Source organism: Corvus brachyrhynchos, unplaced genomic scaffold, assembly GCF_000691975.1.
Source record: "Corvus brachyrhynchos isolate BGI_N302 unplaced genomic scaffold, ASM69197v1 scaffold523, whole genome shotgun sequence".
NCBI classification, from domain to species: domain Eukaryota; kingdom Metazoa; phylum Chordata; class Aves; order Passeriformes; family Corvidae; genus Corvus; species Corvus brachyrhynchos.
In genome coordinates, this window is record NW_008237265.1 from 502,734 (window position 1) to 530,510 (window position 27,777).

The 27,777-nt window shown below is 40.9% G+C and overlaps 1 protein-coding gene across 1 annotated transcript in view; it reads left to right on the plus strand.

The window, feature by feature from the left end:
• The window catches only part of LOC103613081 (potassium voltage-gated channel subfamily KQT member 1), an 82,114-nt gene that overhangs the window by 6,029 nt on the left and 48,308 nt on the right, over nucleotides 1-27,777 (plus strand). The window contains exons 3-4 of the mRNA XM_017730542.1: nucleotides 12,614-12,704; nucleotides 26,007-26,133. Coding sequence (XP_017586031.1) covers nucleotides 12,614-12,704; nucleotides 26,007-26,133 — 218 coding nt within the window. The remainder of the gene's footprint in view (nucleotides 1-12,613; nucleotides 12,705-26,006; nucleotides 26,134-27,777) is intronic.

Genomic DNA, 27,777 nt, shown 5'->3' on the forward strand with positions numbered 1-27,777 from the left:
ACCTTGAAACACTGACCCACTATTGTTCTCCTAGTGGATCAAAATCACTTGTTAAATGTCAGGTAAAATTGTGCACAATAATTGTAAAGGAATGTTGCAAATCATCTGGCAGGTACTGCAGACCACCTTGGTCTTGACTGCAAAACATTTCATAAATGGAGAGTTTGGGTAGCAACAGTCTGCTCTGCAGGCTGCCTTGAGATTTCTGGGCAAACAACTCCTCCAAATGGTGACTCAGAGAGGGTAATGCCTGTTGCTCCGAATCATTCCTGGGGGATGCTGCCTGTCTCTGGGAATTGTGTGGCACAGACAAGGACAATGTCTTCCCTAGGGTATGGTTTCCCAAGAGCTGGCATAGTGGTTTACCAATACCAAAAGGTCTTGTTGCCCCTCTGTCACCTTCCCTTCTTCTCTTCTGGACACACATTTCTGCTGCACAACTCGTGTTGCTTCTGGCACTCAGTGGAGCCCTCCTACGCTTCATCAGCTTCCTGTAATGGCAGGAATCTAGATCAGCAGAAAATGAGGAGCTTTGGGGACCTTAAGGAGTTGCAGCATGTCAGCAAGTGGTCTAATGGGGCTGCAACCAGTGCTAACACAGTTGGCCAAGACTGGAATGGAATGAGGTAAAGTTCTTTTTTTTTTTTTCCTTTTTTTTTTTCCCCACCAGAGAGCTGCGGTGTGGGCTCAGTTTTACATGAATACATGCCAAAGATTTACTTTGTTACCCCCTCCTCCTCAGGACCAGCTCCCACAGCTCCTTCAGAGAGAAGCACATGTGCACACACACACGTTTACCTGTTCCTGGCAGCTTGGTGGAAAAATCTCAACTGAACAATTACTGCTGAATAATTAAGAGTGCGTGATCCTTACAAAAATGTGAACAACATCAATAATGTCATGGACTTAAAACTTTGGGAGGAAAGTACAAAAGATCAAAAACACGTTTATAAAAGGGGGGCTGGCCAGTGGAGGTGTTTTTCCTTTAGAAAAGGTTCTGGGTACCAATGTCTGTGTCACTGTGAGTAATGAATAAACAAGTGAATTCAGACTATTTGGACAGATTAAAAATTGCAATTTTTTCCTATTATTGTTTCTCTTCAGACTTTGCTTTCTCAGGTTTTTTTACTTCCTCCAACTTCATGTAAGAAATGCTCTAGTCATGTTCTGTTAAATGAAGTTGCAGAAGTTCAGAGCCACCATTCTGGCTGATATTCTGTTTTTGTTTGGCATACAACTGCTGCTGATGTAAAGAACTTTAAAAGGCAAAAAATGTAAGGGTCTAGTGGCTCCTTTTAATGGGGCACTTGCCTGCATATATTTTGATTCTTTGAGTATAGCAGCTTTTTAGTGAACTGAAGTAAGTTAGCACAGTGTTCTCCAGCTCCTGTTTTTATCTGGAAATGGAGCATATAACCCATTATTTATAACTGTTTATCTCAAAGGGACTGTCAAATTCCCGTTTCTGTCCTTTCCACAATTATCTCTAGAATGCAAGCAGATATTTTGCTTTTTCCAATGATGTGATTGTAATATAACCAACACAAACAGCTAAAGTTCAGAGTAATTATAAGCACATGGCTGCTTTTGAGATTCTGGCTTTCACCTTGATGTCACAGCTCAGTTCTAGACATGGTGTGCTTTCATAAGAGTAAGGCTTAGTATTATTATTGTTGTTGTTATTATTATTATTATTAGGTTCAGGGTGTTTCTTGCCAGCGTAACAGTTACTTATTTGGAATTTTATATAGAAATTTCACTGACAAAGTTTTCAGTTTAGAACTATAGTAGCTACTTTTCATCTGTGTACTAACTAGTGAGAGGTACTAAGCAGATGTCTCTGGTAACAAACTTCAGGTACCAAAAGACAAGCAGTACTGAAGGGAAGAAACTCAAGAACTCCTTATTCATTCGAGTGGGACGTTCCTCTTACTGCTTAGGGTTGCATGCTCAGCTGGATGAGATGGTGGAATGGCTGAAGTTGCTAATGGAGGTGCACTGATATTAAAGAAAATTGTCATTAGGGTTCTATAAAGTTCCAGGATTTGGTTGTTCTAAAAATACATGGGGGTGGTTATTAATTTTCAATCTCTCTTCCTAAGGAAATGAGGTTTCTGCAACCACACTGTCTGAGCATGTCTGTCTGGAAGGGCCTTAACAAAAACTTTTGAGCCAGTTGGCAAGTTCCAGCTAACATGGACAGGGGATGAGACACGCTGTGTCTTTTCTTGTTTGGTTAAAATAGACATTTGTCTTGAGGAGAGAGAAATTAATAACCCCAAAGATGAAAACACTTCACTTTGAGCTCCTTTAGATTGTTTGGCACCAGGGAGTCTTTTCAGGAGAGAGATGTTACAAAAGCTCCTGAGGAAGAACTTGGATCTGGGAGTACTTTGTATTAGGCACAGAGTCACCTAACCACAGGGCACAAAGCCACAGCATGAGTAAATTTTATTTTCATTTTTTGAAGTTATTGATGACTTTTTCCATCATTTCTGTAAGAAATCCAATCCATCTTGTTCTAGAAGCTCAATTTTGTAATAATTTGAGCAATGAATACACGTTAACATCTGTCCCCACAGGCTAATGTTGTTTCTGTAGTGAAAACAAATACTGTAGCCTGACATTGATATGGTGCTATTGATGGAATTTGGTTATGCTTTTGGGGAAAAAAACCCTCTGTTCTTACAGAAACCAGCAAAATAAAAAGATATTCCTCAGTGTTAATGTTGTAATTGCTCATTAACTTGTGGATGCCACATGGTACCAAATTCAAGAAGAAAAGTGTTTCAGTTGTCTCTCTGACAGTCAAGCTGGCATTAACTTAGTGGATTCATTTGCACAACATCATTATATGCATTTGTTCTCTCCCTTTTCTGCTTCTGAACCCAAGAAACATTATTTAATGTGAGTACTATGAGGAGGCTGGTGTTGCGTTTTAAATGGTGGCTGTTATTTCCTGTTCCTTTGGAGGTGTGTCATAAATCACCCACCAAAACCTACTGCCTTTTGTGTCACAGTCAAGGTTGGTGATAAAAGTATCAGATTCATCAACACTGAAGTCATGATGATGGGCTGGTTTTGTCACTGTTTAAAGAACTGATTATGTCTCTTCTAGAAAGTCTTAGCTATAGGATCAGAATGGAAGATTGCAAGGCATACAAAGATAAAAAAAGAGCAAGAGGTACACAGAAGCACAGATGTCAGTGGAAGATACAGGCACTCAGTGCAATCAAGGAACTTAAATCCCTGGAAGGGCAGGGCACTGAATAGAAGGTTTCAGTAAGATCAGTGCTCCTGGTGATTTTAAGAAATGCATGAATGCAATTTGTCAGTTCCGAACTAGTACCAGATAAACTTGTAGAAAAAGCAAAATCCAAATCTTAGTGCTCTTCAAAGAACAGCAAATAAGGCTGTCAATGTTTTGGAAATGTGAAGTGCTCATTACTAATGGGAACTGTGGATGTTTTATAAATAGCATACAGCAGCTTGGGTCAGTTGATGCAGAAAGCTGGTTTCAAGTGGGAGATGTTTTTGTAGGGTGTGTGGCTCATGCTGTGGTTTGAACAGCATTGGTTTTAGCTGTTGATCCAATCCTGTTTGTGATGAATTCTGCATATGCAGGTGAGTCTATTTGTAAGTGAAATTTTAAATTCCCTTGGTGTTGTAGAAATAATGACATGTTATTTCTGATTGGAGCCAGGAGGGCAACTTCATGTTAGGTGCAATGGGGCTATTGGGCATTTCTGGGTGTAACCCAGGAGAGACAGCTGAAAACAGATATCCTCAGTATATCCATGTGATAGGTAGAATTTTCCTTTGGTTAAGGGCTTCAAATCTCTGAATATTTTACTCTGAGGCAGGAAAAAGAAAGGCCAATATGGCCAAATTCTCTGCCAGGCATGCTCCCTGTTAGTAGAGTCCAAAGCTAGGCAGGTTTCCATTTAAACCTGTCTGGTCTCCTTCTCCAGTTCTGCTGAAACCAACACATTCCCAGACTATTTCTAATTTTAACAGATTGGTATTTTCAGCAGAAAAATTGTTCCTTTACCAAAATTTCCAACCAACTCTAATTTGTGTATGATCACATATGTATAAGCAGCAGACCTTCCAAAGAAACATCAAACCTCAGGAGCCTGGAAATAGATTTATGAGAGAACTGAGGGACATCAAAACTTGCCTACAAAGGCACATGGACAACCTTCTGTTCATGACTTAGAAACTCCTTTGGATAACAAAAATATGTAAGGACCAGGAGTGAGGTTTTATTCAGACCATCAAGAATGTTTTCCAGAAGCACATGGCTATTCAGTGTAAGACACTATAGTCCCATTTAGAAGGAAGTGTAGTGCTTCATGCACTCAAGAATGAGAACATCTTGCACTTTTATACTATGAAAAAACAGAAATGTTCTCCTTAGTTTTCCTGCCACAAAATGACCAGTTAAAATAGAAAGCAGCCCATGCTGCTGGAGCCCCTCACAGAACTTTCTGTTCGCTAAACTCATTTATTGTCCCTAACAGCAGGCTGACTTAAAGCGGTTGGTCTCCTTTAGACAACTCTGTAGTCTGTCATCCAGAAAAAAGCTGAAGCCCAAGTGGGTGTAGTTGCACATAGATTTACTTGGACATATTAGCCTCAATTCAATGTGTTTTTCTAAGTCCAGCTGAAGCAACTGAATTTCTTCTCCCCTACTGTGATAGTAGGCCAGAACATTTTGGCTTCATATCTTAGACTCATGGAACAGTTTGGGTTGGAAGGGACCTTACAGATCATTGAGTTCCACCCCCTGCCATGGTCAGGGACACCTTCTACTAAATCAGGTTGCTCAAATCTTCTGGAGCAAACAGCAGACAGAATAAAGGATTATATAAGGAATCTAAAAGGCAGGGTTTCCGTGTAATTTCAGCTGGAGACATATAGAAGCCATTTGCAATTATTTATCTGGAGGGCTTTCACAGAGTGAAGTGGGGCATGGTAGCTCAGGTTTGAGGAGGGAGCAGGACACATATGGTTGTGTTAAAATCATCAGCAACCCACGGTCCAGGCCTCTCAGTACTACAGAGCATAGGTTTCGATAGCTTTTCCATAATAAGTTTTGTTGATTTGCTTTCATTATAGAGCTCATTTTTTTTTTTAAAGTGTTTTTTTCTCTAAACAAAACTTTGCAGAGTCAATGAAGTTTGGTAAAGCCCAAAAGGCCACGGAGCTAGTGTTTTGTACTTGGTTGCCAAGGAGCGTATCTCTGTCTGTGAATTTACAAGTTTGTCCCCTCCCCACCCATCCCTTTTTTTGTTGTCCAAGAGATAACATTCCCATAAGCATCTCATATATCAGCACTTCAAGTGCACTTATCTGCAGGAGATAAACACAAAGCCCAATATGCACAGTTTTTGCTAGAAATGGAATTATTTGCTGCAAAACTTAAAGGGAGGAATTATGACTGCTCCTCCTTTAAGAACTTCCATTAGGCTTATCTTCCATGGTAAATAAGTTTGTTAGAGCATGACCTTGAAAAGGTTCACCCTGGAGAAAGAGCTTGCCATCATTTTGTTCTCAGTGTTGAGTTAACCTCCTAGTTCCCAGTGTTCAAAGGCTTCACTGAAATGTGCTCATGGTCAATAAATGTATTACACAGAATTTGTCACTGGCTACAATAGCAACAGAAATATGTTTCCAGTTGCACTAGCTACTCTCCAGAAGGAAGCAATGTTTAGGAGGACCAGGACATAGAGAAGCACTAATTTGTAGCCTTTAATGCTGGTTGATCAATAGTCCAGTGCAACAGGACTGCTTCTTTAAGCTGGTTAACACATGGGACAGATTTAAGGATGATGGTCTAAAAGCATTGATGAGAAAGCAGTTGTATTTTTGTGTATGCCTGAGGCTTAAGGAGCTGAGAAGACAAGAAATACTAAAATTTAGTTTACATTAACAAGATGTCTCTTGGGAAAGCATGACACTTCATCTTGTGTAAGTGTGAAATGGTGTTACGTGAGAATCTGAAACCAAAGGGGAGGTTCTCAGATATTCCTCTTTCCTCTGATAAGTAAAATATTATTTTTCTGCTCAAAGAGAGAATGAGGAAGAGTCTGCAAATAGGTGATTCCAAATAAGTTTCTGTCTTCAGAAAAGTGAAAAAAAAATGAAGGATAAGAAAGCCAGGTGTTTTGAGAGGAAATACTTTGCTATTTTTAGTAGCTCTATGGCAGAAAAGGAAAAATGTATTTGCTGAAGTAATAGCTCAAATTGTGGCTCAACATCCTCTAGAATCACAGAAAGAATGGAAGAGGACAAAGTACTAGAAAGTAGAACTTCAGCTCCTTTAGGATAGGAAAGAGTAGACCAACTCTACTAGTTGGTAATTATTTATGTCTCTGCCTTATTAACTCCTCCCTTGAGGAACTGAACAGCTGCCAGCAGGTGAAACTGTTTTCTGTGGACGTAAATAACTCCCTGAAAGCAAGTAAACAACCATCCTGTTTCCTCACCTTTTCAGCGCAGAGAATTGTCTTTTGCAGGAGAGAGTATGGACAACAGGGGCAATATGAGGAAGCCAGGCTGGAGCTGGTGGGGAAAGGGAAATTCCCACATGACAAGCTTTAAATAGCTTTACCCCAAGTCAGCAGTAGGAAACACACACCCATGCACTTGCCTTACCTATAGGTATCCCAGAAATCTAATGAGAAATATTTAGGGAGACCCAGGATCTGTTTGGCACTTGTTGATGAGTTAGCAGTGGTAGACTTTGCCATTGCCTTTAGAGGAACAGCATGTTCCTCAAACCAACACCTGCAGCGAGACCTTGACACAAACCCAGAGGTATTCAGTGAGGAGCCCTGTTGAAGGTTTGCCTGTGGCACCATGCATCCAGCTCTTTACAGGGAATTTGGCGCTCATCCAAGCTTTTTTCCGCCAGTGTGTTTAGAAAGGTCACTGGTTAGAGCTATGTTTAGCATTCCAGAGGCTGTTAGGAGCAGTCCACAAGGAGCTTTTCTGATTGTCTGAGAGGCAAGAGAGCTGTAGCTTGTTGGATTCTGCAAATCAGTTGGCAATTAATTGAGCTGTTTAAGGGTGGACTTGTTGAAGCTAACCTGCACTGTGGTGTGTAGCTCAGTGACAGTGTCAGTAACTTAAAGAAAGCTGTGAAGGCAGCATGCACTGACTGCTGGCTCAGGCACACCAGAGGGGGAAGGAGATGCTGCTGCACTGTGTTAGAGAAAAAGGTGCAAAAGGATTGTTGGTTTCTCTGGGAGTGGATTTACTTGGGACGCAGGGAGGACTTGACCTTTGTTTTCACTACTTATCTGCAACACTTTTGTCATAACTCAGATACCACCTACTCACCAAACTCCACCCGTGGCTTCTTTCCAGCAGTCTGTGGTGAGCACTGAGCATAAACTGCTGCAAGCACACACAGGGGCACCACCAGCAGTGGCTAAACCCTGTCTGTGGGGCTGCTGTGTAAACCAGGGGTCCTGAATAGCACCTCAAGGCTCTCAGCTCCAGCCCTGTCCTGCGTACCCCTCCAGACACACATATCCAAGGGGAAAGCAGTCCCAGCTTCTTCACACTGAGGTGGTCCATCCGTGAACTGCTGCCTATGTTGGGCGATTATGTACTGTGAGATCACTGCCTGAAACAACCTTTTTGGGCTTGTATTTGGTTTTGTATCTACCTTGACATACTCCCGTTATTTTTACCTTCTTAAGTCTATGTGACTCTGGCTGAGAATACCAGAAACCATCCCTTATCTGTCTCAAATTCAATTTCACAGCAATTCAAGGAAAAGATAGGCAGACCTTCTTTCATGTTGTTTGTGAGGAGTAGCAGTGAGGTTCCTCCATTCCCTCTCACTTCAGCAGGTTGCTGTGTCCTCATGGAAATTACAGCCTGCCCGCAGCAGGGTTATTAGTGTGTCCCAGGTCTGTTTGGGATTACATAGAAAAAGAAGACTGGATGTGTTAGAAATCTAAAGCACCACCACTGGGGGACGTTTCCAGCATTTCTGGGAGTTGATATCAGAAAAGGAGTTGTTGGTATTGGGAAGGTCTTGGTTCAAAGCACCTTGTGCACCATCTTCTGGGACTCAAAACTGGATGGTAAAGACTGCCAGAGAGCCTGGAGGAAGCCAGCAGAAGAATATCACGTTAAGTGCATTTCTGAGCAGTAGAACTGAGAGCGTGGGTTGGTTTGTTTGTAGTACTGAACAGACAGCTTTTTATTGCACTTACACACACTAGAAAAACCTAATTGTTTCTGTGTTTTGGATTTTCTGTGTCATAGTTAATGCTGTATATGCTGGCTGGACAATTTTTTTTACTTCCCATTATTCGTGGAAGGAATAAAATGGAGATAATCCTGTTTAACATCTGACACGTTTGCACAGCTCTTGTACTGGAGGTCTCCTGAGCTGCTCCCTGTGGATGTGTTGCTCCAAGACAAGGCAGCCTACATGCACTCGCTTTAATCTGGCTGGATCCAACCCTGAGGGTCTGAGACACGCTGGGATCTGTGCCCATAGGGCCTTAACATACAATTGTCTGGGTAACTAGAAGCACTTTTAATGTCTATTAACACTTCTTTTTCTCTCCACATAAATTGCCTGGCTGGAAAATAAGTATGGTCTTCTCATCACATAAAAGGGGAAAATCGCTGAGTTGATTTAGGATTTTCAACTAAAGGCACTTAAGGGCTGTGTCTTTCAGCCATGGTGGACTCAAAAAGAGAACTTTTTTGTTTAATGAAACACATCTTTCTCCAGTGACAAACTCCTCACAGGAATGCTACCACCACAATTTGCTGCTGAGCTGTGCAGGAGAACCGGATCTGCAGCACGTGTCTAATTCCATACAAATAATTGCAGCCCTCTTTTCTACATCTATTGTTTCTGTGCCTCTTTGCTGTGATGAGAAATTATTGGGAACGCATCTTCATTATCAGTTCATGGCTTACAGGTTGACTAGGTGAATGAGCTTGCTTTCTTTTTGTTTTGGGGGGTTCTTTTAATGTTTGGGGTCTTTTTTGGTTGGTTGATTGGGGTTTTTTGTGTGCTTTTTTTGTTTTGTTTTGTTCTTTTGTGGTTGTTGCTGTTCTTGATGCCCTCACTCATTAATCTGTGCTTGTCTTGGACTTTGTCCCCACTGCAACTGAATCTGTACTCAGCTCATGTGAGCTGCCCTTGCTATTCATTGGGAAGGAGTGACACTCACTGGCCAGAGGATATAGTGCCATAAATTAAGAGCATGTAAAGGGTCCTTTGAGTGGTTTTAATGTGTGATTTGGAAATGGAAAAAGAGAGATCTGAGTCTCGATACATAAAACCAGAAGAGAAGCAACAATTAGCTTGAAGTTACAAGACCTGCAGGCTGTGTTGGCAGTTTGGGGTGCCTTAGTAAGAAACAGGCACCAATTGTCCTCTCTTTTACATCCTTATGCACCTATAGCTTGGCACTGTGGATGATTTTTTTCTTGATTTTTTGGTAAACCTCTTTCTTTTAGTTGCTTTTTCTGAAGCCTAAAAGGAGATGGGGTTGAAGATGTAGTGATAATATCTACAGGGTATGTAAGAATATTGTTTTTTCTCTTTGCTTCTCTTAGAGTGGAAAAGGTGTAAAGTGCACTGTCATCCTCAGGGTCTTGGTAGAAAATATTTAGAATGTGAATTTCCCCTGGATTTTTATGTATTACTAGTGAGTGCAGTAAAAGAAGACAAAGGTATTTTGAAAGGAGATAATTGAAATGGCAGGGATCTGGAAGCACCTAGGAGTCTGTACTCAGAAGAAGTGACCATCTCTTTGTACATGCATTTTGCCTAGAATTAAATTGTGTAACAATGGCAGGAGTAGAACAACAGTGTCACAGAAAAAGATGAGAACCAACAGACTGACTAGTTTGGAGAAGTGCTTGCTACATCTCTGCTGGAGTTGTTTGGTATGCTGGGGTTTTTGTGTCTTTTCTCCATATACTCATCATTGGGATTGCTAATTGGAAGTAAAAGGTGTCTGGATAAAGAAACTCCCTGGTGGAGCACAGCATCCAACAGAGGGGGGTACTCAGTACTGATCTCATATTAAATGGATAAGAAAAAGAGGTTCTTATGACCCTGCTGACCTTACTTTTACACCTGCATTTTCTTTACATGGAAAGCAGTGCTGTTGTGTTAAGAAAAGGCAGAAGTTCTGCAGTTTCCCAAGCCTAGACCCTTCTAGTGTTGGACACTGGCAATACCCTTATGCTCTGAACCCCTTATCGATTTGTTCTTTTCCATTTGCTAAAGGCTGGCTTGTGTTTCAGTATCTCTGCTTGAGGCTTTGCTCTGATTTCCCTTTTGGAGCATCACTCTCCAGGAATGCAGGGTTCTGTCCCCTCTGCTGGTTTATCTTTGGGCAGTACAGCAGCTCATTGAAGCAGTAGATCAGTTTTATTATGCCTTGGACAGGTCTCTGTATCCCCTATAACATAGCACTGTTTTCAGAGGTAAACATTTGGGGATGGGAGTAAAACTGGTGAATAATACATTTGGCAATTCGTGTGTGTTGAAGCAACAGGAGTAGCAGAATTGAGTAAAGGGTTGTGGAACTCATAAATCATGAGAGTGTGGCTAAGATCTGTCCCAAGCTAAAGGTGCTTTTACCCTTGACTAAGATGAATTATCTGGATCCCTTTTGCCTTTTATTGTGGATCAGGATAGGTCAACATTGAAGAAATGCAAACTTGATTCAGAGACAGTTGCACATGTAGACCTCTAACTACTGCTTAAGAAATCTGTTTATTAGTGGTGGCCCTTATCTTCTCAAATCTCCACTTGTGGTTAAATAGTGTCAGAGCCAGCTGACAGAAAGCAGGACTTTTTTTCTTTCTTTACATCTTCAAATCCAGTTTTAGGCTTGAAGATGTCAGCCGTTGTCTATGTGGCAGCTGAGAAACAACTGTCTCTCCTTGCCTGTGTTAGCACATACTTAATGGTGTATGAATGACCACACCAAACATGCCAGAGAATTGTTTTCAGTGTTTATTATCCCCTGTTCAATGTTTCTGGGGATCCCAAGGCAGTCTAAAACTCTGAGGCACTCTAAAAAGAGAAAAATGAAAGCTGAAGGGCCCCATAGATAGCAGCATTCTCCCATTTTCCCTGGTTCGAGTTGTGGTTTGAATGTTCTGCATAAAGAATATTGGCTCAGCCTACCTTCCATCTGAGACAAACATGTTTTTGGGGTATTCCACATCCAAGCAGTTCTTTCCAAGTGCCAAACCTGTACCTGTGTTTGTCTGTCTGTCTGTCTCTCTCTCTAGATATATATATATAGATATGAAGTGCGTTTTTGAGTAAATAAATGCAACAGGCTGCCCAGGGAAGTGGTAGAATCACCATCCTTGGAAGTATTTGAAAAATGTGTAGATGTGGCACTTAGGGTTTCATGGTGGACTTGGAAGTGTTGGGTTGATGTTTTGACTCGATGATCTTTGAGACCTTTTCCAACCTGAATAATTTTGGGATTCTGTGTTGTGTGCTCCTTTATATCTGTGTGCACACATGTACTGCTGAGCCCCCAGCCTTAGGTGGAAAAGTTCCTGGGGTAAGCCCAAAAGCACAGCATGGGCTGTGAGAAGAGAGGGAAAAGCAGGAGTGAGAAAGAACCTCTGAGTACCAATGTGAGAGGAGCAGGAGGAGGGGGACGAGGAGCTCCAGGTTCCAGAGCAGAAATTCCCCGCAGCCCCTGGGGAAGGTTTATCCTGAAGGACTGCAGCTTGTGAAAAGGCCCACTATGGAGCAGAGTGTGAGGAGGAGGAGGGAGGAGGCGCAAAGTGTTGTAGTCTGACTGCAACCCCACATTCCCCATCCCTCTTTGCTGCTTGGGCATGTGTGAGGGAGGGAGGGGCAGGAGCTGGGAGTTAGGGACAGGAGCTGAGCCTGGGAAAGGGAGGTCAAGGGGACATGTTTTAGTCTTCTTCCCCACACTTTGTGTAGGACTTAAGGTTTGTTCCTGTCGAGTTTTATGAGATTCCTGTACATCTGTTCTGTAGCTTGTCCAGCAACCACTAACCAGGGGCTCTGCCCTCAAGCTTCATGACCAAACTCCTGGGCTTGTGTCAGGTGTGGACTTGATGAGGTGCCTTTCATCTGTCCTTCTGGAACACTGATAAAAGTGCCCACTGGGGTGAGACTGTGGATAAACTCCAAAGGAGTTCATCTTGTCACTGGTCTCTAGGTTGTACATGAGTTTTTCCCCTTCTTGATAAGCATTTCCACTGATAATTTTCATGTAAAAGCTACCAAAACCCATTGAGTGTAGTTTGTGTCTTCGTTAAGTTGTGCAGCAGTCAGTGAAACATGAAACATTCACAATGACAAGCTTCCCTGAGAAATATACTTGATTATGTGAGATTTTCCTATTGATTTTACTGTGTTCAGCATTCCTGTCATTTTTATTCCATGGTCTGAAAGCTGAATGAAAGCAAAATGATGGTACTCATTTGACTTGGAAGAATTAACTGATTAAACACAAAGTATTTGTGATGAAAAAAGTTATGTGAATGAGAGAGAGAAAAAACTAGATCTAGATTTACAGTTCAACTTGACAAGTCACTAAACACTGTTTTCTTTTTACAGATTTCTCCTGGTGCTGATTTGTTTATTATTCAGTGTGCTGTCTACTATAGAGCATTATTCTGAGTTTGCCATTGGAACCCTTTTCTGGATGGTGAGTGAACTTTTTTTTGGGAAGGACTGATAAGTTTGACTAAACCTAAATTGCTTTTGGTGACCGAGGGAGGTAAGTGTTAAAAAACCTCATGCAAAGCATGCTACCAGGACATTTAAAGAGTGGCTGCTTTCATTAAAGAAAGGTCACAGTTTAATGGGGATGATTATTTTCTAGATCCTTGAACTATGAGGCCACTTTTTAGATTATCAGTTTTTATAAACTTGCTTTTCCCAAAGTGCATCTCTTACAGTGGACAACTGGTGTTCATCAGTCTTAGGCCGCATGGAACAGGATATTCTATAGGAATGACTTTTTAAAATGTCTGTTTTCTATGTCTTATGGTAAAAAGTTGGCCAAGAACGTTGCTTTTCAGAGGTGGGTGATTTCTGTCTGCCTGGTTTGCTGCCATACAGAACAGGAGGGAAGAGCTCCTATCACGCTGCTGTCACCAGTGATTTGGGTTTGAAGTTGGTGCTTGCTTGTGGGGAATCAAAAGTACAAATAACTTTCATGAAGATGCTAGACAATGTCCCTCCTCTGTTCCCACCTGCCTCTATTCACCTTTGGAGAGTGAAAAATGGAGATTAAACATCCTTGATAAAACTAGCCTAAATAACCTTCAAATGGTTCCTTGCAATATTTGTATTTTAGCCACTCAAATCCTCTGATCTCAGTGTGTGATGATTTCAGTATTCTTACTGTAGTTTCCTTTTCCTAAGTGGTGGCCTTTAATGTGATAGGATTTGTTTTTCCATCTGGTTTGAAAATAAAAATCAGTTACTTCTTTGTTTTCCTATGGCTTAGGCTACATTAGCATGTGCAGCTTTTGTGTGCAGTTGACTGAGCCATCATTAGATCCCAGAGTTATTCCGAGACCTTGATTAAAGTTAATCCTGTAACAAATGTTGCTTGGCCTTTAAGCCACACTCAGTGTCAAACAAAGTGCAGTGTTCTGCCAATCATGTGTGGTCCTCTCCTGTTCCCTGAGACGTGGTGAGCTGTCACTGGGAGCAGTGATCCTGGCTCAGCTGATTGTTTCTGTGCAGATGGAAAGTGCATGCACAGACACATTGTTGGACAAAGAGTAGTGAGATGGAGACGGATGTGTGGCTCTCAGAGTGCTCACATAGCACTGCCAGCTATTTTTAGGTGTTGTTATCATCTAACAAATGAGTCATCCACACTCAATGGAACAATTTCTTGGTCTCCTTGTGTCACAGCCTTACCCTGGAGGATGCCTCTCTGGAGTTTTTCCTCCTGCTTTTTCCTTAGTTTCCTTCCTAGAAATGGCCAGCACAGAGCGTAGCTGTTCTCCTGGCTACTGTAGAGTCACTTGCCTAGAATGCATTTGTCTTAAAACTTGGTCTGGTCTGAAATAAATTCCTTTCAATTAGAAAAGACTGGTTTTAGAGCTAATTAAATCAGTTCTTTTTCATAGAGTTGGGAGACTTCTTGTTACCAGGAGCTAAATGGTTGGACTCCTGCTTGGAGCACTTCTTCCCACCATCACCTGAAGGAATTTCCAACTGGGTGTCCCATTTGAGCCAGGAAAGCATTCACCCCACAGAAGTGTGGAGATCGCTGTTCTCTTTACTCCTGGGAGGATCATGACTCTGATCTACTTCATACCACAGCTGACTGTTCATGGAACCAGAGTTTTCTCCCTCAAAAATATGGAAACCTGTGCCTGTGCATTCTTCCTGAACTCTTGAAAGTGGGAACAGAGGACACTGCCAGTGTAGTGAGAAACAAAACTGGGCCAAGGCATCTACTGGATCAAGTTCAAAATGAAATTGGTTTGTTTGCCTCCTGAGTGAAGGACCCTGTAATTGCATAGCCCTCAGCAGCAAATAAATGCTGGCGTGTGATGCTCATGGTATTTTCCCACTTGTGAAAAAACAACTTTTCATTATATTGAGGTAGATTAGCACTTGGGAAGGATCAGTTTCAAAAATGTCCTGTTGAAAGTTGCCTGACAAGAGGGATAGCATTTCGTACTTGAAGACATTGAAATGTTTTTGTATTTTCTTAGGGAGGGTGAGATGGTGTGCCAAATACAATTTTGGATAATATGGGTCACTGGAGTAGAGATGAGGCATTGGTAACAGATGTAGCTATATATGGTGTCCTGAGACACCAGAGTCTTGTGTTTCAAAGAGGTAATTATGTTAATGTTCTTAAGACATCTGGATGATCTGTGCTAATTTCTTGTCAGCTGTGAAACCAATTCAGACAAGCTCTGTGAATATACCAGGGAGAGAATATCAGAGTGTTTTTAGCTTGAATGGAAAAAGGGGACTGAAGAAGCAGTTGCTAGAACTTAGAGTAAAAAAGCCCCAAATGTTTACTTTCCTCCCCCCATTCCCATAGCGTATGTTCTCAAGTCTCTGACAATTCAAGTGAATTCTGGAGGAAAGGAACATGACTTTTAGCCCTGTGTTTCAGTATGAAGGCCAAACTGTTGTCTTTGAGATGACTGAAAACATTGCATAGCCATAGCTCCTGGTACAGGCTGATGCTGTGCCTCCCGTTGGCCATAAATGTTTTCTTCGATGCTCTTGCTTGGGCTCAAAGGAAGCTTCTGTTCTTTGCACTTACAAAGGGAAGATGACACGCAAATCTCCATCTCATCATCACTGTGGTAAAATCAGTTTACTTCCGTGATAGTAGGACTGGTGAAATTGCTTGTCTTGAACTTGAAACATTGGCATTTGAAGGAGGTTTTTGTTCTCATACCACGAAGTATTTTGTGTATTCACTGTCACTCTTAGAAGAGTTTTTCCTAGCTCTGTCTGACATACTCTAATTAAATTTTTTCATATATACAGATTGTATGAGCTCTGTTAATCCCTGATTGGATTTCTTTCCCTCCTCTGACTATTTAGCAAACCAGCAGCTGAGGGGAGTGACAGTGGCATTGGCACAATGACGCGTATTGGTAAACACCAACAGAATGGGTAATGAAGAACGTAGCTCTTCCTGAATCTTTCATACTTACAGAGAGAAGCCTGGAGGTTCCAACAGTGTTAAAAATGGATCAGAATGACAAAGTACATGTTATTTAACAATGCACAAAGCTTAAATGCATGTACTGTTGATTTTCGTTCAGATCGTGCCTGTAGTGTGGTATGAAAATGAATCTGTAGCTTCCCCAGCCTTGTTTGGTATCTGTAGCTGTACCAGTGGAAGATTTCTCACTGGTCTGTCCAGCAGTACTGAGGATCTGGTGCATGAGAAGTTCTTGTACAGTGTGTGGGGAAACATGCACAGTGGAACAAGGCACAGTTGTGAATAAAGTGTTTGCAACACTCAGGACAATCCTGAGTTACAGCTGAGTTTCATCCCCAGTTGCCCCAGCTTTAGGTAACATTTTATCCTCCCATTTTGTATCAAGTTTTAGTTCTCTAATAATACAGTTATAATTTTATCTGTTTCTATGATGATTCTGTTGAAAAAGTATTTTTAAAAGTTGCCAAAGCCTTTTAATTAGGCTTTTCCCTCTACAGCAAGACGCTGTAATGTTTTCTTGATGATCTACAAGTTTGTGTGTCAGTTTTGGTTTGTAAATGGCATCTGGATCTTTCAGGATATGGCATGAAAAAATAAGCTATAAAGTGGGCCAGGTGTACTTCCTCCTTTGAAGATTTATCCGTTTTCATGGTTAGAGGTCATATATTTTTCTACCAGGAGAGGTCACCATGGTAGTTTGTAAAAGACTGATTTTTATTCTTATTTAATTGAAAAAGACCTTGCAACAAGAGAGCTTCTTAGCTTGTGGGATGACTTTCACTAATTGTGCCAGTCTAAAAGCAAGAACGAAATATTATTTTCATCATATACATGATGTTTTTACACACTGTGAGTAACAGCAGAGTAATTAATCAATTTGTATAATGACAGTGTTACAGGAGTAAGGGAAAAGTTTTCTCTGATTTAGTATCTTGATGTTAATTACTTTTTAAATTTAAGAATGCCAAGTGTATTCTTGACTTGGAGAAAATAGATTGGTTTTGCTATAAATCCCAGTGATTCAACTTTGTTAATTTAGTTTTAATTGTGTGCCATGAAGGAGGTAATGTGGCCATTGCACTGGAATGAAGGAGGGATTGTAGATACTGCTTATCTCAACATGCTTTCCAATTCAGAGCACATAATCCAAATGTGGATCAGCACAGCATTTTCTGGCTAAATGGTAATGGCAAAACTGTGTTTGGCTAAATGGCAAAAGGACAAAATTGATCCTCTGGATTGGACCCAATGCTTGGTTATTTCAGTGTTGTGTCTCTGACAGTCTGTTTTCAATGAAAAAAAAAATAGGAGACTTTTAAAAAAAACTATTCTATATTAAAATAGCTGAAGTGCTTCTGAGTCTCTTCTTTGGCTTTCACCAGGGGTCACCATGTTCTGCTCACATTCTCGTGCAGTTTTCTCAGGCTTGCTGGTTAAGACTTTGAAGGGCACGTGATATCCTACAAGCAGAGCCACAAGCAAGGATAGTGCTAGTGTTCCAGCTTCCATCACCTTTCCTGTTTTTCTGGATGAGTTCAGGCCGTGTGGTACCTCTTCCTTTTGGAGACAGGCTTTATGCATCTGCTTTCCTCCGAGGGGTTTCTTTGGTGGAAGAAGCACCACCATCTCTCCCAAACACGTGAACACCTGTAGTTCACAGCACTGTTGCACCAGAGGGTACACAATTCCCTCAAAGACTCTATTTTCAGAGTCCTCACTTGTTGCCTCTATTGTTAGCCCTTACTGCCCTCTTGGTTGCTGCAAATTCCCATGTAGTGACTACGTTTAGCATGGATTAACACTTCCATGTTTGCAAATTCTGTTGGAGAAGAGGCTGAGATGTGAAGTTAGAAGTTCCCACACCAGCTGCTGCTTAAGTTTTTCAGGCCAGAGACTCACATTGTGGCTGTATTTAGGAGACAGGGCTTAAGAGGAGGATCTTGTGGAAGATGTTTTTGGCTGCAGATGGGTCCTTGTTGTTATGTGGCTTTCCCAAAGTCACTGCTCAGTTTGGGGTTTATATGATTTTTTCTGCATCACATGCCATGAACACGCACATCCTCCTGCTCTAAATATAGGCAAGGCTGTCCAAAGTACTCAAACTTCAGAGTGCCAAGTGATAATTGGCTTACTTAAGCCAGCTAAGGCATGTCACTATTTAACTGCTCTGGTTCTGAACTGGACATCAGTGTGGCTTTTCTCTTTGGAATAACACCATTTTCAAAGTGAGGGTTTTGAAAGGAGACCACACGTCTGCAGTGGAGGAGCTCTCTTGTTGCTTTTTGTTTGTCTCTACTTTTGCCCCATCTCCCATCTAAGCTGTGTAGTCAGGTCATCAAGTTCTGGGTCACCTCCAAACTGTAGCAGAGGAGAAACAAGGTTGCAAAAAGCTTAATTGAGTGGTCTCTGTGATTTATGGTGAAGTGAGTGTATTCTAATATGCTTGAGGGCATTTTCTCCATGCTGTCAAAGCAGTCAGGGTTAGAAAGTTGAAAAGGAGGAATTTTTATCTATTTCCTGCCTTTGTGCCAGTTTGTAATTCTAAATCTGGTCTTTGCCATATAGCATGAACACTTTGGGCCTTCCCCAGCTCTGTTTGATAAAGTGATTGCACTTTGGTAGTGCAATACATGAAATTCACAGGCAGTCTTCCTGGTGGCCTCATCACATCATTTCTTACAGCTGATAATGGATTTCTTACAGGGTATCCCATAATAATTCGTGGCATTTCGTGATATTTGGGCAGTGTGTATTTCCTGGGTGACTGCAGGTGTTTGTGAGGTGTCCAGTCCCATAAAGACACTGACAGGCAAACTGCCTCAGGAGAAAATACATCAATTCCTCTATACTATGGGAGACCCAGACTCCACAAGTGCAGAATACCCATGAATAAAAAGAACCTTATGGCTCATAAGCATTTGCTGTATTCTTTTACTCTTGTAAACTTCTGAGAGAGAAACCAAGGAGGAGAATCCCTGTTTCTTTCTGAGCTTCTTGTTGGTCTGTGGGAAGATGAAAAAATAGATCAGGAATATTATATTATTACAATACAAAGCACTATTAAAATAGAGATGGAATATTGTTTCATACATTAAATATATTAGGAAAAAAATTGAGTCCATGAGTCTTTCAACACATTCCATAAGCTGAAGTTGTCTGCTGAGTGATCTTGCTGAGTTGCCATTGTTTATCTGGAATCAAATGCAACTCTCAAGCTTCTCAATGTGAATTATAATTCAATTATTCTTGTGGGTTAAATTACCTTGTGCCTGATGCACCACAGAACATAATGAATGATTTCTGTGTGCTTTGCAGATGTCTGAAATAGAAATCTGTGTGCAGTAAGTAAGGCTGAGACTAATTAACGAAGGGCCAACTCGTAATTCCCTTAGTCAGCTTTGACTCACTGGGGTTCTGTGGAGTTCTCTGTGCAAAGGGGTTTCAGAATGTGGCCAAGAGACTTGAGAAAGTCTCTTGGCAGTGAGGGGAAGGTGGAGAGAGACATGCAGATTTTTTTCAGTTCCTCTCCTCAAAATGTTGATACCCTCTCAAATCAAAAGGTTAAGAAACATAGAAATAATTATTTAAAATTCTGAAGTGCATATTCATGTTGGATAGATTCCACCCCAGGAGCAAAGCTAAACCCTTCCCCTCCTACCAGAGGTGGTCCCTTCAGGGACATGCTGGGGGGAGCTGGAAGGCTTCTGTGGATCTATAGGGAAGTTAAGAATTCCAGGCACTAACCTACTGAATCTCCTTCATTCTCTATTTGATTATATTTGCCTTAGTGGTATTTTTTCAGAATTAAGCAATTGAGAAAAAGAGTCCTGCTCAAAAATAGTTGGGGCTGTAGTTGATTTTCTTTGGAGAAAAGTTGTTACCTGCTTAAATAGGATTAAAAAATAACTCTTCCTCTGTGAGTCACCCAGCTCACTTGAATGTGGCTGTTACAGAGGGAGCACCATGTGCTTCCCTCATGAGTGTACAGCTTCATTCCATGCAGGAAACAGCAAATAGCAATAAAATGAAAGACAGGCATGCTCCTGGTAGGAAGTCAGCAAATTCATCATGTTTATCAGGTGTGCATGGAAATGTTTTATTTTTAATTTTTTTAGGAAATGTTAAATCCATTTGTATCCAAACAACTGGCTTCTAAAGTTTGAGTGCATTGGTTTCACCTAAAAGTTGTAAGTGTGAGTAAGCTAATGGTACTATAGGACACTTAGCAGCATTTGGCATTTTTCTTCTCTGTGTTGGGTATTCTATTTTCACATAGGATGTCTGTCATCTTTGTAAGAGCCAGCATGATGGTAGAAAATAAATATTTTCAGTATCAGTAGGTTTTCATAGCATTTGAGTAGCTATTAAACTAAACAGGTCACTAAATGGACATTTTCAACTGTAAGGACTGGAAAACCTTGAAGACAGGTTATCAGATTAAATCTGGGGCATAAGTACACGTGTGCAAACATTTGGACTATTAAACCTTTATGCCTCTTTCTGAGGCTTCATTGTCTGGAGCTGCCATTCCTTGATTGAATCTCCGTGAGCACACACTATTCATTTAGCCATCCCACTTCCTCCTTTTACCCCAGCACCTAAATATTCCAATAAAAAAAGTGAAGAGAGCCTTGTGTGTGCTCTCCACCTAAAACACAGCTGCAGCTGAGAAAATACCCTTCTTTTTCATGTGTGCACTTTAATCACTCCAGCGAACTTCCCTCTCCTGCTTCTCCAGTGCAGTTATCCATAACCAAACTGGGATAGATTATAAATTCCAGGTTATATATTTAATTTACACACACACACACACACACACATACCTGTGTAAAAGTGTTGGGTTTCTGTGTTAATGTGAGCATTTTTTTATTTGGTCGTCAGTGACATTCTTGGACAGAAAGCTGATGGCTTTTCCACAAGGGTTTTTTATTTGACTGATTGAATTAGATACGGGTGGAAGCTATTTGTATACATATTTCCCTTTAAGCTTATTTTTGCATTTTTTTCATTAAATTAATAAAATGAAATTATACTAATAACAGCATGAACATGACTATGTATTATTTTATTATTAATTTGAGGTGGGGAGGGAAGACTTATGCAGTGGCTAGACTTCAGAAAACTAAAAATACTTCAAAGATGAAATTAATTTAAGGGCAAGGACTATTATAGGTGTGCTTTGGGTCTTTTTCCCAGACGAGGGAGAAACACAGAATAATGGAATGCTGCTACTGACTTTAGCAGAGGCGTTAGATAGCACATACTCAGTTTAAAATCTGTAATTAAATTCTTTTGCTGGTATTCCTGTGGCAATTTGAGTTGCCATGATCAAAACAGGAAGAGACTGTGACAATGTGAGTGTGAAGAATCAAGTCTGATAATGGCTCTTATTTTTATGAAGTAATGGTTTGTTCCCACTCGTTATTTTTGATTTCAGTTTCATTAGAAGAGTTCATCCCTGGCTTTCTGTTGATGCAAAACTGCTTTCCAGGTTTCCAGGATCTGCTCAGAATCCTTCATCATGCATTTCTTCCTTGACCACTTCCAGGAGAAGTGGAAAAATACTGCTGGGAGCCTAAATCAAAAGGGTCTGTGGGTTCCTTGTAAGTGTAATCCCATTTTGAAAGCAAGAGTTCTGGAAAATTGCAGAAAGATGGAGAAAGATCTCAAAGTGACACACAGATGGATGTGAATTTAGTTTGCAGATTGTTTTTGCTGATTTTGTTCTGGTTCATATTTTGTCCACAAGTTCTCACCATCATTTGTTACCATTTCAGTGAGAATTAGTACTTTTTCCTGACTTTCCAGAAAATTGCTGGGTTGTTGTTTTTTCCCTTCACCAGAAGGTAAATGAGAGGCAATAAATTTAAGGCTCTGAAAAGTGTTTATGTGTAGAAGAGGAAAAGGAGGGAGGTTAGGGCTGTTTTTTGAAGGTGAATTTAGTGAGGTGAAGCTTGAACAGCCTTGGCAGCTCTGGAAATGGATGTCTCCTATCTTGCATTAGGAGTACACACAACAAGAGTGTAAATGTCATAGTCTTCCTTGGTTTTTTGAGGGACCACCTGCAGTGCTGTGCTGTTCGTCCAGTTTCCATGCTTTTTTGGTCTTTGGCCTTTTTGAGGCTGCCAACAAATGTGTTAATGGCTGTGGTTTTTGGTAATGTGGACACCTGTCCAGGACAAAATGAACTGTGATTAGTAATTAATGTCAAATTTGTTGAAGATGGAAGTTCCTGCTTTTCCTCCTTCATGTCAACAATTTATTTTTCCTTTCCATGGACTGCGCAACCTTATTGACTTCATCAGGGTTTTCTGGACATAACCAAGAGGGCTTCTGAGAATAAGATATCCTCAGGCCAGATGTAGTTTTAATTTCAGCTTTTAAAAGTGCCCTCAGAGGATAATCAAGGAAAATCTAAGAAGTTTTTGCTTCCTTGGCACTTCTCTACTTGTCTCCTTTCTACACAACTTTTCACCTAAGTGACCCAGTGTTTGTAATATGCAGGTCCATGAAAATGATTCTTCCACTGCCATAAACAGTGGTCTGCTTCCCTTGGTGGAAATAAGCGATTCCTAAGAAGAAAAACAAAATGCTACTAACAGGAACCTGCTAAAAATCTAGACAATTTAATAAGTGAGAGACTATTTTGCAAGATTCCAGAAATACAAGAATTGTTTTGTTTGGAGATTGTTTTTGGGCTTTGATTTGACTATTATACTTGAATTAATATTTCTGTTTAGATTGCAAACAGAATGCAAACTTAGAATTAGTTGTGGGTGTTCTAGATAATACATACACTAAAAAATGAAACTTGGGGAGTTAATTTGCTGTGTATTTTCTTGTGCTTCTGCCTTGAAAATGGCTGTAAGATTTCTTAGTTTTGTACTAATCCTTGGTTTTAGTCAGGCTGAAAGTAGCATGCAAAAAAAGAGGAAGACTGTGCATATTTTCTTGGTTCTCATCCCAGGCAATCAAGGAGGCAGAAGTGAATACAGAATTGTTAACCTAACTTTGTTAAAGATCAAAATTGACATGAATTTTTGCGTATTAGTGTAGAGTTTTTTCTTTTTTTCAGCTTTGAAATATTTTGGTCTCTCTTAAGCCATTCAGAATGTCAGTTTTAAAATCCAGTTGGTATTGTCATTCAGTGAAAATTGTGATTTAAGCATGTTTTGCTTTTTGGGTGCTTTAGAATTCCCCAGGTGCAGATTGCAAGCACGTTGAAGTTAAAATGCAAACATTTTCCAGAGCTGTAACTCATGTAGTATGTGTTTGGTGACTCTGAATTACTGGATATGGTTTGGGTTGGAGCAAAGCCTAGAAGCCGTGCTTGGGTTGTGCTACCACACTGCAACAGAGAGGAAAACAAGGAAGGGAGGAACAAAGATCTCACTGAATGCCCACCTTGTGATCTTTACTCATCTGTTTTCTTGAGAAGTATTTCAAAGTACGCATATCCTTGGTCATGCACGAGTGCTACACAATGCAGAGCTGTAAAGGGGTGCAATATTAAAATACTGATAATTCATTTATTTACATGCTGGATATACAGCTCACCGCAGTCACCAATCCTTATGGGTGATTTTGTCTTCCCAGATATCAACTGGGAATGTCATACAGAGGACTCATACAGGAATGTCATAAAGCAGGTTTCTGAGCATGTTGAAGATAACTTCTTGGTGTAGGTGGTTGAGTAGGAAAGGTACCCTCCTAGATTTGTTGTTTGAGAGGGACTTGTGGGCAAAGTGGTGGGTGGTGGTTGTGTCTTGGTCACTGTGACCTTGAAGGAGCTGAGTTTCAAAAGTTGGTGATAGAAGAGGAACTGTCAGCAAAAGTTTGATCCTGGATGTGTGGAGAGCAGTAGGGGCTGGTTTGTAAAGTCTCTTGGGAATCTGCTTTTGGAGGTATTGGGGACTCTGAATGCTGGCCACCTTCTCAGAGCCTTCTCCTAAGAGCACAGGAGCAGGCAATTCCAAAGGGTTGGAAGTCAAGCAAAGCAGGGCAGAAGAGCAGCTTGGCTGAGCAGGGATCTTGTAGAACTTAGGCAGGAAAGGGGAGTATATGGGAGGACAGGTGTCACGAGAGGAGATTCTGTCCCCAAGGTAAGGAGAAAATTAGTGCAGCAAAAGCTCAGTTGGAGTTCAAGCAGGCCAGCACTGGGAAGGACAATAAAAAGGACTTTTAAAAATATGTTCATAGCAAAAGGGGAATCAGAAATAGCATTGGGACATGGCTTGATGAGATTGGTCACCTCAAAAATAGCCATGTAGACAAAGCAGAGACATTTAATGTCCTTTTCACCTCTGCCTTCAACAACGATGGGCCCTGGGAAGTCTGGAGTTCTGTTGGGATACCATGACTGGGGGGATGATAAAACTTCAGTCCACCTTGATTTTGTTTGAGACTTGCTGATACAGCTGGATGTGCATAAATCATGGGGCGTGGTGGGATGCATTCCAGGATACTGAAAGACCTCGCAGATGTCATTGTGGGACCTCACTCCATTTATTTTTCAATGGTGTTGGGAGTCTGGAGAGGTTCCAGCAAACTGAAAGCTGGCAAGTGTTATCCCAGTTTTCAAGGACAAGAGGCAAGTCCCTGGTGATACAGACATGTCAGTCTCACTGCAGTGCCTGGTAAAATTATGGAGAAGGTTGTTTTGGGAGTTACTGAAAAACACTTGAGAGACAACACAGTCATTGGTTACAGCCAGCACAAGTTCATGGGGGAAATTCCTGCTTAAACAACTCAAATTTATCCATAGTTGACTAAGGAAAGTCAGAAAATGTGGGGTTTTTTGGATTTCAGCAAAGCTTTTGGTCCTGTCTGCATGGAATCCTTCTGGATAAACACTCAACAAGCCCATGGTACACTGGGTGAGAAATGGGCACAAAGAGCTGGCAGTAAACAGGGTTACATCAGCCTGGCACTCAGTCACTGGGGGGACTCCAGGGCTCAACTTTACAGACAGTGCTCTCCAGTATTTTTTAAAATGATCTAGACTCAGAAATCGAATACACATTGAGTTAGTTTGACAGCAGTACTAGACTGGGGAGAGCTGTGAACTCCCCTGAGGGTACAGAGGCCTCACAGAGAGGTCTGGATAGACCAGAGAGCTGGGAAATCACCAACAGTATGAAAATTTACAAAAGCAAGTGCTTTATTCTCCCCCTGTTCTGGTTATACCTACACATTATGGGACAAGAGGCTGGAGAGCAGCCCTACAGAAAGAGGTGCGGGGGTTTTGATGGCAAGTTCAAAGTGAGTCACCAGTGTGCCCTGGCAGCAAAAAGGGTCACCTGTGTCCCGGAGTGCACAGGGTGGAAGGAGGGGATTGTCCCACCCTGCTCTGCACTGCTGCAGCCCCACCTCGAGTTCGGGGGGCAGTTTTGGGTGTCTCAACAGAAGAATGACATCAGAACATGAGAGTGTGTCCAGAGGAGGGCAACCAAGGTGGGGCAAGGCCTGGAGGGCAAGGCTTGGGAGGAAGTGTCTGAGGTGTGGGGGTTTGTCCAGCTTGGAGAAGAGGAGCTTGAGGAGTGACCTACCGCAGTGGCAGCTTCCTCAAGGCAGGCAGAGCAGGAGGCTCTGATCTCCTCTCTCTGGTGGCCAGGGACCCAAGGAAAGGGAATGAACCTGCACCAGGGGGCATTCAGAGGGGACATGAGGAAATGGTTCTTCCCTGAGAGTGTGCTTGGTCACTGGAATGGGTTCCCCAGGGAGTGCCTGAGAGAGCTCCTGGATGACACCTTCAGTCACACAGTTTAGTTTCAGATGGCCCTGCGAGGATCATCCCGCCTGCTGATCTCCATGGGTCCCTTCCAACTTGATGTGTTCTGTGATTCTATATAAAAGTTGACCTTACTTTCTGATTTTATGTTCATAAATTCTTTCTCATCATCTAGAAATGCTTCATATGCTTGTAAGTTTTAGGAGTGATATACTTGTAGCCTCCCACTAGTCCTTGTTTTTTAAAATTTTAAGTTTTGGAAAGAAACAGAAGAAGAATAATACTGTGTTTTTCCCTATGATATACTGAAGGAATGGAGCTTAAACCATCCATTTATTCATGCAAATCACATTCAGGTACTGATTATCTCTCCCTTTTATTTACTGCCTGGCATATGCATATAAAAAGTGAACAGATTAGACAAAATCCTTTTTATTGCATCATTTGTCTTGAAAAGCTCATCTGTATTAGTCCTATGAATAAATTAGATATGCAACCTGTACTCTGACTCTTAATGAAAAGAACTCAACTCTGATCTCTTCTCCTTTTCCCTGTGTTAGGAAATAGTTCTGGTGGTGTTTTTTGGTGCTGAGTACCTGGTCCGGCTGTGGTCTGCAGGCTGCAGGAGTAAATATGTTGGCTTCCAGGGAAGAATCCGGTTTGCCAGGAAGCCAATATCCATCATTGGTAAGACTTAAACTCTTTTGCAACCCCACTTCTTTGTTGTAAATAAAAATTTCAACTTCTGCAGGGGCCTTACTGCAGTTGTGAGCTACACCTGCCCCTCAACATTTATCTGCTTTGTGATTTCTCTTCTTTTGGGTTGCTAGAACTGAACACTTAAAATATGGCTTAGAAAGGCAGGATTGTAAAGTGAAGAAATGAATAAATCTTGGGTAATTGAAGAAAATTGTTAAGATTTTGAACACAAAATCCTTCCTGGGGTACAAACAAATTCTTCGTCTGCCTCTAGAGCTGATCTAGTTTTGTGACCTAACCATGAGGCCTATAAGGTACCATTTTTACTCCTCATCATGTTCTTGATTTCTCTCTCAGTTGAGAAGTGCTTCTTAGGTGGGTATATTAGAGAAAATGATAGTCTCATTGAACTGTGGTTTCAAGTGGTTCTTTCTGCTGGTATTGTGCTTCTACCACAGTAAATATTCATGTTTGTATTGGAGCCCTTGGGGGAGACACAGTGGGTTTTGTTAAGAAAAGCTAAGAATGGCTACAGCTGGTTGTGCACTCACAGGTATCAGTACTTTATTTAACCTTTGGAATTCCCCTAAGAATATAATACACTGGAAATCAAGGTTTGATTTTCCATATCAAATGCAGATGGAACAGTGTCTGCACTGTTCAAAAAAGAAGCTAGATTTGGGAAATACCTTTGCTGTGAATGACTGAATCCTACTGACTCATCCTATCATTTTTGAATCAACATGAATAAAATACAGACACTAGAAAAAGAAATTAAAGGATTAAACCAGAATGAAAAACAAAATGCATTCATTTTATTTCTTCATTAATACAAAAGTCTTTATTTTAAAATCAGAAAAAAAAAAATCTAAAATTTCTTTGAGAGCAGGGATATTTCTTCTCTGGGTTTTTGTTCATAAAATTTGGATTAATTCTTACAAAGTTCCACTTGGGTAACAGTTTTGAATTTCCTTAAGTTCTTCCATTATCTTTCCTTTCCTTCCCTCTCTAGCTGTAAATAAAAATTACTTCGGTGCTTATTACCAGGCAGAGGTTTAGTAGTCAAGCCTAATTACTACTTTCATTTATAAACTTTTAAAATATTACTGGATTCCATGCTGCATGAACTCATATGTTAACATGCAACTTGAATAACTGGGAAAGGAGAGTGTTAAGATAGAACACATAATTTTTTGAATTGTCTTTTAGCATTTTAGCTAAAATGGAAAGTGATGCAACTCCCCTACTTATTAAATCAAATCTTTAAATTACTTTTAAGTAGATTTTCTAAAGTTAGCCTAATATTTCTCTACTTTGCAGACAGATTGTAGATGATAACATGTATGTGAGAAAGGACAATAACAACCTGTCAGAAGACATTAATATTGAATTGATTCCCAGCTCAAGAATCCCTAGAAAAATCCCTTTGTTTCTCCATGCTTCTTCATTCCCTAGTTTCCAGAAGGAGCACGTTTAGTGTGTGGTGCTCATTTACCAAGGCAGCAGAAACAATGGTGAGACCTTTCTTAAAACACACCTTTAAGCTGAGACCCATTTACATGCTGTAAAATAGTACAGCAATAAAATACAAAAATAAAATACAAATATTCTTACTGCTTTAAATTTAAAATG